The sequence below is a fragment of the Cyrtonyx montezumae genome, unplaced genomic scaffold (assembly GCF_038088225.1).
Source record: "Cyrtonyx montezumae isolate F1298 unplaced genomic scaffold, pur_monq_1.0 scaffold_7, whole genome shotgun sequence".
NCBI classification, from domain to species: Eukaryota; Metazoa; Chordata; class Aves; order Galliformes; family Odontophoridae; genus Cyrtonyx; species Cyrtonyx montezumae.
Window position 1 is genome coordinate 12252196 of NW_027072078.1, and position 9587 is coordinate 12261782.

The following is a 9587-nucleotide window of genomic DNA, read 5'->3' on the forward strand; positions in this document are numbered from 1 at the left end:
ATAAAGGCAGGATTACTGCAAGCAGCGGGGCTGCAAATCCCGTACAGCTTCCAGGGCCTCGCCCGACCCTGGCTGCCAAAATCCGTCCGCACAGCAATCATTTTGCTGCACGAAACGGCCGTGCTCGATTCAACGCGAGTCTGCAGCATTACATAGAAGAGTTTAGAGTGACTGTGGGTTTGTTTACCACCGTTTCTGCACTGCACGCAGATACGGGCGGCACGTATAAGAAGCCCTTCGCACCCCTCTCCCCAGCCTTTGAAAACTAGCAGTTGCGTGACGCTCTTTAATTTTTTTTGTTTTTGATTCCGATGATTTTTTCCCACAACGGTGGGGAAAAAAAAAGCATTAGTTAAAAATAAAAGCGCAGCAGACCACGCGAGCATCCCCGGTCCCGCCCCTCTGCCGCGCGCATCCCGCAGAGTTCCGGCCAGGAGATTTTCGCGCCACGCGGCCAGGTCCTTGCAGGTCCACAAACCCCGCACCTCCAGGAGGAAAAAAAAAATCAGCGAGTCCCTCGCATCGGGCTCTCTGGGGGGCTCGGAGAGGTACCCTCCGTTCTTTCCGCCGTGCTGCGCGATGGGGGCAGGGAGGGGGGGCGAGGTGCTGGGTTCCGTAGATATCGGATGCATCTGCCAGGACGCGGGCGGCAGCGCGGGAAAGGCGCCGCTAAGCCCCGCCCCCTTCTGTTTCAGCCACTTTGGCGCGAACCTTCAGTTCCCGCCGTTCGTCTCGCCGGCAGCATGGCTCCGCCGCGCCCGCAGGTGAGCGCTGCCCTGGGGGGGGGGGGCAGAGCAAAGCAAAGGAAAGCAGAGCGGGGGGAACGTTGTGCTGATTGGGGCCGCGACTGCTGGCATCCCCGGCCGCGGGGCTGCGCAGAGGATCGGCCTTTCCTGTGCTTCCCCTCCAGTCCGGCGGCCGTCGGGGCTGCTGCGGGGCGGGGTGGAGGGGGTTCGCTGGACAGCTCCGGTTTAGCGCGGCGGGAGGAAACGCAGCCTGCACCGTGCTCGTTGGCCCCGGCCGGGCCGTGGTCCAGATGCGGTGTGTGCGGCCCTTCCGGTGGTGGGTGGGGGGGTCCTGCGAGGAGGACCGTGCTGGTCGCTGTTGGAGCGCTGTGTTTCAAGTAGTCGGTGTGATTAATGTTTGAGTTGAGCTAAAAGTACTTGGTCAAGCAAAGCATGTCTTGATCTGACGCTTATGTGCACGTTTCTAGCCCCGGCTGTAAGGAGCGGGGACTAATACGATGTCCGTGTACGTTCCCGCTTGATTGCGAAGAACTAAAAGAAGTGTTTTGTGAAGAGCGAATGAAGCTGTCCTGTAGAAAGATCTGAAATCTTATCAGGCTAGAACCTGTTCCCACTGTAACTTTGGTGGTGTTTGTTTAATGGTGTTGATTCTGCTGTGTTCGCACGTGACAGGTATTCCGAGGTGGGTATGCAGGGGCACGTCCCGCCGCTGTGCCATACAGCTGCTGCCCATCACTAACGGGGTTGGCTCTTTTTTCACAGCGCCGTTGCTGTGGAAGGAGAACCTTCACCACGTTCCGGAATAACAAGCTTATTCCCATGGAGACGTCCTCATCCTCTGACGACAGTTGTGACAGTTTTGGTTCCGACAACTTCGCTAACACGGTGAGTACAGGACTGGAGCAGATAAATGTGGAGGAGCGGTGCTAGTGAAGACCTGCGTGTTGGTGTTTGACAAATGCTGTATGCTCTGCTTATGTATTGTACAGCAGTTACAGGTCTGTGCTGTGTGCTGTATTTCTGTGTCACTACTCGCTTGTGATCCCAGCTGCTAGGTGGTGGAAACAGATGAGCAACCTGTGAGACATCACCTAAGCCAATGTGCTTAGTAGCTTGCAACTGCAGTTCTGAAGCTGCCTGCAAATCCCTTAGCTATTACTATTTTTTAATTAAAAAAGCCATTTGCTTGCATTTCAGTCGTAAATGCAAATTGCTTTTGCCCAACTAAAGTTAAGGGTATTTTATTCTTTGCAGAAACGCAAGTTGAGGTCAAGTGTTAGAGGAGAACTGGCCAAAATTTTTCATGAATCCTCTGGCGATGAATCCTTCTGTGGCTTTTCAGAAAAGAAAATTGAAGGTGTCTTGGTAAGATGGCTGATTTCATTTTGCAACTTTAATTTTGGGTCCTCACACGTTCTTCTATGTAATTGAAAAATATCAGCTTCAACTTCCAAGTCAGACGTTGTCAGAAAGAAACATGTTCTTATTTAATGTAATATACTGTTGGTGTAACTAGACATATTCTGATTTTAATTTTTGTCTTCTTGAAAAGCCTCCAAGCTCTTGAGCTGTGTGAGATCAGACTAAAGTCTTCCGTATAGACTGAAAAATATACTACTTGTTAAAACTGTTCTTGGTGGTTGCTGCTTTTTGTTAAACTCTTAACATTTCTGGTTTTTTCAACGCAAAATGTTATGCTAGCTCATGAGCCCTAGCAAACCTGAGGAAAATCTCTGCATATGCTTATGTGCAGTCAGATGTGTGCCTCTCACGGTGTAACAGAGAATGCTGTACCTCTTGAGCGATATAGAAATTGTGATAGGTGGTGTAATCCTGCTTTTTTAACTTCAGTGCAAGAGTAGGTTTGTTAAAAATACCAAGAATCAGTATTGAGTAGAACAAACTGAAATATCGCTGTGTTTGGCATCAGTAAATTCCTGTCAGAACCTAACCTGGCAAGGAGTAACTTGGTTAGCATCTGACTGGGAGAAGATGTTTGTATCAGTCATAAGAAAAGCAGTAAGGAGAAGAAGTAGGAGTGAGACTGTTTGATTGCAGAACAACTCATTCTGTTTTGTGTTTTCATTGTGATTTGTTAACAGAAACTGGAGTCTGATTCAGAAGAGAACAACGTCAGCACTGACAGAGGGGTACCTCTGAGACTGAGGAAGTGCACTGTTCCTCTCAAAGTAGCCATGAAGTTTCCACCTCGAAGATCTGGAAGGAGGAAGGCTGAGGTGGAATCTCTTCCTGAAGATGTGATGCCTGTTCCAGATTCAGACTCAGATTCTGAAGAAAAGGGCTCCCTGTTCTTAGAAAAAAGAGCTTTAAACATCAAGGAAAACAAAGCGATGGCAAGTACTCATCCTGTCCCCTGCTTTCCCTCTTTTCCCCCTGCCTTGACTATTGGGAGCTCTCTTTGGTTATTCAGATTAACGCTGATGGGAATTATGTGAATATATTTAGAGGAATTTACATTCCTAATACTTGAATCTGGTAGTTTACCTCCACTGGCATTTGAAAGCCCATAGGCTGTGAGAGAAATGCTTCAGTAAAAATCTGTATGTTTAAGGCCTATTCTTTGTTTAGGCTTGAAGTCTATTAAGTTTGAGTATTTTCAAATTACCTATAGTCAGTAGAACATAAAAATGAGACATAAAAGTCAAAAGTTGAAGAATAGCTGCACTTGCTGTAAGCAATTGTAATTCTAGCCAATTGCCCTAATCTAATAGCCTGTAATAGCACATAAACTCCCTTCTAAGGCTCTGCTTTCTTTTGTTAGCTTGCAAAACTAATGGCTGAATTGCAAAATGTTTCTGGTATCTTTGATGGGAGACGTTCACTGCCAACTGCCAATAACGTAAGTACAAACTTAACATATTTGCCTTAAGGTTTCTGAGTCTTGAATTCTTGCACTGCAGTACAGGGCTCTTGATTAAAAAGCTTAAAAAACCTCATAAATCAAAGTCCAGTTCATAACTGTGTTATCATTTACTGAACCAGACATCCTCATTGTGCAATTTTCTTCTGATTTGCCACTGTATAAAATGGATCAGATGAATTCACAATGGCCTAAGTGTCTCTATGGGCCAATAAAACGAAATGAGTTGCTGTGTAAATACGTATTCATACAGAGGTTAGAGATAAGGGGGGGGGGGGGGCAGCCAAAGCTTTGAAGCTCAAGTCTGAATATTCTTTGAGTTTGAAGCCTCAGGAAAGAGTCTGATGTTTGGATTAGCTAGATCCTTAAAGTAATAGGGTACTGAATTAGCAATGCAATGGATTTTGCTGCTACGTAAGCTGCGTGAGTAAGCAGAAACTTCCCATAGACGTGGGTTCTGCTGCTCTGTGTGGGAATTCCTGTACAGCAAGGACAGAAGCTGTTGTTTCATTGGGTTTTCTTAAACTTCACCAGGTGCCAAAGCGACTTCCAAGATGCTCACTTCCCAGAAGTGCACTGAGGAGGAACCCAGACCGAAGTTCTCGGCCTCACACGAGATCCAGGTCCCTGATTGAAGGCCCTCCTACTCCTTTACCAGAGGAGGAAGATGATGACCGCTACCTCCTAGTGAGAAGGAGAAAGATGTCTGATGAGGACCTGGAGGTATGCTGGGGTTCTGGTTTTCCAGTTGCAGATTGCTACTGGAGATGGTTCTCTATCCTATAAGAAATAATTCAGAACACATTATCCTGGATGAATTCTTCTTGTACTCCAGCTGGAAGTAAGAAAGATCCAGTAGTGTTTCACTAGATCTGTCATATTTCAGATGCTAAAGCAACATACGCATCACAGGTCTTTGCAAAGATTTATCTATCTTGTTTAAATATAGAATGGATATTTGAGACTTCAGAATTGATTTGAAGGGTCTTGCCTAGTGTAGAAGTCTTGCTGAATTCAATCCTAACGATACTGTCTTCATTATCCAGCATGATGCCCAAACTCCCAGGAGGGGTCACCGTGGTGCTATGGCTCTTCCACACGTTGTGCGACCGGTTGAGGAGATAACTGAGGAAGAGCTGAATAACATCTGTGGGTCTGTGAGGGAGAAAGTGTACAACAGGACCATGGTAAGTGCATTTCAGGAAGCTGGAATACACTTTGTGAAATCATCTGTTTGTTACTCCCTGTTTGTGGTGTAGTGTGAAATAGAACAGACTCCTTTGTCACTGAAAGGAGGGGTGTGATTTCTGGGAGAAATATGCCTGAGGTTCTGGAATGCCATCTGCCATCTTTCCCTGAGTCAGCAGAGTGGCCTTCACTGTGTAAGTTGGCATGTTCTCACCCCGGATCAACTGATGTACCTCTGTGATACCAGCCCATGAGAGTGTTAACAGGCACAGAAGATGGAATCTTGTCTGAAGTTTGTGAGGTGGCTTTCTATTTCAGGATGAACACTACTAGCTGACAGAGAGATTGCTTGTTAAGTGCCCAATTCCTTCAGCTAAGGATCTACTTCTAATGATTTGTTTCTTGAATTACTTTCCCCGTGTTGTAGGGATCTACGTGTCATCAGTGCCGCCAAAAAACCATAGACACCAAGACCAACTGTCGTAACCCCGATTGCATTGGGATACGGGGCCAGTTCTGTGGGCCATGTCTCCGTAATAGGTATGGGGAAGATGTCAGAGCATCGTTGCTGGATCCAGTAAGTCAACTTTTAATAGCGATGTAAATTGGTGGAGTAGTAAATGCACCTCTCTCCTAGTAGCTAAAGAGTCTTAGTAAGGAAACTGCTTGCAGTTGTGTTGTAGTACGTAGTGTGCACTTAGAATCATGAAGGTTGGAAAACACTTTTAAGATCACTTAGTCCAACCGTCAGTGCATCACCACTGTGCTCACTAAACCTTACCTTCATAGGATTCGAATGAATGATAGAATGTTGTTGTCTAGAACTCTCTGTAGTTTGTATTTCTGTGATTTTATTTTCAGGAGTAAACTAGGAGAGCAGAGCAGCTGACAGAATATTCTAGTATATTCAGAATAGTGTTCTCTATTTAGTCTTGCATTAGTGCTTAATGTACTCTGACGAGGAATTGTATCACAAAGAAAACAGTCTTGCTGCTATGTGCTATGGAAATGGCTCAGGAGCTGAGCGGAGTAGAATGTTTCCTGTGGTTATGTGCCAGAAAGGCAAAGGAGGGTTTAACACTTCACAGACAGAAAAACTGGGACTTTTCTGTCCCAGTCAGACAACTTCTGCAGCAGTGATGTTGACTAAGTGGGGTGTAGGAGTCTCTTTTAAGCTATGGCTGTGAATTGTGCATCATGCTGCAGTTCAGTTAAAGGGGATGTTGTCTGTTTTGTTTGTTTGTTTTGTTTTTAATCTAGACCTGGAAGTGTCCACCCTGTCGTGGAATCTGCAACTGTAGTTTTTGCAGACAGAGAGATGGCAGATGTGCTACAGGTGTCCTGGTCTATCTGGCTAAGTACCACGGCTATGACAATGTCCATGCCTACTTGAAAGGGTAAGTGTGCCATTGTGTCAGTAATATGGCTCTGCTCTGTGTAGGACAGCAATTGAAAACTGGGAGAACAGAGCTCTCAGTTACTGCTCAAATATCTCAGGATCAGTCCACATTGTCTTGAATCTGATATTTTTCGACAAGACTTTTCTAACTTGTTAGTTCTTACCCAAAATAAATGGTATATCCACTTTTTTGCTTCTTAACTTGACCTCTCTTTGTTGTTGTTCCCTCTGCTAATTTGTTTAAAGGGTTTCCAGAATGTTTTGCTATAAACTTAACTCGAGTTTCTGTTTGTCTTACAGTCTGAAGCAAGAACTCGAAATGGAAGACTGAAGCTGTGACTGCCTTTGACTTGCATACTCTTTCACCAATGCCATGTTATTGCCTACAGTGAATTGCTTAATCAAACGGAACTACAAAGCCAGTGCCTTGGTTCCTTCCCCTTCTGGGTTTTAAAAAAAATGGGCACATTGCTGTGCAAAGTCATACTTTGAGAAACTGTTAAATAGAGATCTTTGCTATTATTTTCTTTTTAAACAACTTCTGTAAAACAAGAAATGAGATATAAAAGCAGGGACTGATGCTGCCAACAACTTTTTTATCCTAAAGGAAGATGGGACTTTAAGCCATTGGAGTTCTATTCATTCACTGATCTGTACTGCAAGTTTATTTGTGCTTTGAAGTTGGTGACAAAAAGATATGGATGTTCTGAACGTTCAGGGCATTGTTCCCCACAGAACCAAGTGGGGAAAGGTGTGTGCTTAACTCCTGGACAACTTCTGCTGCAATAGACTCTTACTGAGCAGAAACGATCAAACAGAAGCTAACAATGCTCCAAAACAGCAATAAATTCATAAGTTCAAAAAAGAAGGCCTAAAGGTTGCAGTTGAACAGTCTCCAAGCTTTAATGTTTGGGTTTATAGAACACTTGAAATGAGCATTGGCCATTTTAAAGAAGAATCTGAGTGATTTAAATTACAGCAGAAGCAATTAGGAATAGGCTCTTGCGTTCTGTGTTGTCTTAGATGGGAGGAGGCCACTGTTGGAAGCTGTTACTGCTGTTGTGTAGTGGTGACTGATCTGAGAGTGCAAGTATGCCTCATGCAGTGTCCTCTGTTAAATTACTGTTGTTTTGTGGGTTCTCTTCTTGGTTCTCTTTCCCCTTACCTTGCTGCCAACTGCAGTAATGCTTCTGTGCTGAATCAGCTTGGGGCTTAACCAAGGAGAGGAATAGTTGATGTAATTATTGGCCAGCGACAAGTGGGTGAAGGGTGGTGACTTTTTGAATGCTATCAGTAGAAGGATCAGTTACAAATGGTCACTCCACTTTCTTTTACCTATGAGCAAAAGAAAAGAGCTAAGGCTTTCTAAGCCACAATCCAGCTTAAAATGAATTATTCTTCGGCTTCATAGAGAAGCACAAACATGGATAATGTTCTCAAGAGATGTGCCCTGGCTATGGTAACAAATGAGGAGGAACAGTTGATGAAAAGGTTCTTTTAAAACTGAATAGAAAAAGAGATGCAATGAGTTGCCTGCATTTTGTGAGCACTTAAAATGTAGCTGGTGCTGTGGTCTCTTCTTAAACCACCCACCTGTGCTTCTATTTATTTCTTGCCCAGCACAATGGCAGAAGGGTATTTTGCATCATGATGTTAACACAGCACAAGTACAGCAAGAGCCAAGCTGAAGAATATCTGGTGTTGTGTGGACGGCATCTTTTCATTGCTGTAGAATAGAAGGTGCCATGAAAACTCTCTGGAGAACCACAGCATATACACGCGCGCTTAGTCTGGTGCTGGAAACTACTGTCCCAAGTTTTGTTAAAGGTGTAGAATGCAGTGTTATACATAATGTACAGTTGAATAGTGAGAAGAGTCACCTTGGATTTATTGAGCAATACCGCAGCTTCTGACCCTTCCGCTTGTACAGTATTAGCACTCTATAGAATGAGCCACATTTTATACGTTTCTGGGAATTGGAACTGTGGGAGAAGGAGAATCTTGGAAACAGAATTTATTTGAACTGGATCTGCAAGTCTGAGACATAAATCACCTGTGCTATTGAGAATCTCCCGTCCCTTGCTTCCAAAGTGTGACTAGCTGTGCAGTCTTAAGTGGAGTGGATTCATCTCTTGAAGGAACTGTAGAAGTACATGTTCTGACAGATAAGAGTGATTTTTCTAATTGCTGTGCTTGCCTTCTGATTGCTGGAGTGTGGAAGAATTGTGCTAAAAGCAAATCCTCGCTCTGTATCCTGGAAACTGCTGTATTTAGATTTCTTCCCATCGGCAAAGTTCTGTATGAAGGTTTTTATTTTAAAAATAAAAAGTTTTTTCTTGCTTAGAATTCTTGCCTCTGAACTGTTCTTAAAATTGTGTTTCTGCTTTTCAGATGAGCTATTGTATCTGCTGGTGAGAAGCAGTGTTTGAGCTGCCCGCAGATAAAGTCCTCATTGCATTACTCTTGCTAAAGGCTGTTTTTGCTAGTCTTTCATCTCTGTGCTGGTGACATGAGTAAATTTGTATTTAATTTGGGAAGTCTGTTACATTTAAGGCTTATATGATCATTCTGAGATATCTCAGTGTGTCTTTTTCCCAATCTTCTGTATTACATCGCTACTTCACTACTGCTGGTATTAACCTGATGAAGAGCCCATGGTCTATACCTGCTGCCAATGGGCAGAAGTTAAGATGCTTCATGCAGAGGAAAACCTAACTGGTAGATTGTTTGGAAAACAAAGATGCATGGAAATAGAAAATTGTGTCAAAGGAAGAACAGAACAAAGCACAACTGTAAGGTAGGATGATTTGCACAGCATTTTTTCAGTGGTAAATTATTTCCTTACTACTCAGCCCTAGGGCCAGATGATCTTCATCTAGGTCTGATAACTTTTTATTTTTTCCATGAAGACTTATAATTGCTTATAATTGCTATGAAGGACTAATAAGTATATTATGCTCTTAAGTTTCTTGGTCCTTTTTCCCTTGGGTGTTCTCAAGGGTGGATGTGAGGGGTGTTTGTACCTGTGTAACAATCAGAGAGGTGGTGGTACTGGAAGAGTGATTGATAGCTTCTTTTTAATGTTAAATACGTAAACTTAATCCAAGGAGAGTTTGAGTCAACTTATTACAGTGATGTGTCTGCCAATGAAACTGGCCAATTTTTTTCTTGATTTCAGAAGATTCTCTTAGAGCGATATATAATTATTTCGTTCCTTCTGATTACTCAACGTATGTTGAAGTATTAGGTCTCTTCAAAAAGGGGGAGAGAAGGATATTTTTTGAAAGAAGCATTTTTGTCTTCCTTACCTATAGTGCAAAGTGTTTTCATGGTGCGTAAGCCACAGAAATAGCACTAAAGAATTGCTTCACAG

At 43.6% G+C, this 9587-nt stretch overlaps 1 protein-coding gene across 1 annotated transcript; it reads left to right on the top strand.

Moving 5' to 3' along the window:
• Positions 1-700: 700 nt before the first annotated feature.
• CDCA7 (cell division cycle associated 7) lies at positions 701-6668 on the top strand. Its single transcript, XM_065750375.1, has 10 exons — positions 701-764; positions 1509-1631; positions 2001-2111; positions 2849-3100; positions 3529-3606; positions 4162-4350; positions 4674-4814; positions 5243-5392; positions 6076-6212; positions 6515-6668. Exons 1-10 carry the CDS (start codon positions 744-746, stop codon positions 6543-6545), a joined length of 1233 nt encoding a protein of 410 aa, XP_065606447.1. The 5' UTR covers positions 701-743; the 3' UTR covers positions 6546-6668.
• Positions 6669-9587: the final 2919 nt, after the last annotated feature.

Bases quoted from the DNA above. Each gene is read 5' to 3' on its own strand.
- CDCA7 (XM_065750375.1), top strand. From the start codon at position 744: ATGGCTCCGCCGCGCCCGCAG. The intron at 765-1,508 runs GTGAGCGCTGCC...CTTTTTTCACAG, and splicing joins TGGCTCCGCCGCGCCCGCAG to CGCCGTTGCTGTGGAAGGAG. The intron at 4,815-5,242 runs GTAAGTGCATTT...CCCGTGTTGTAG, and splicing joins AAGTGTACAACAGGACCATG to GGATCTACGTGTCATCAGTG.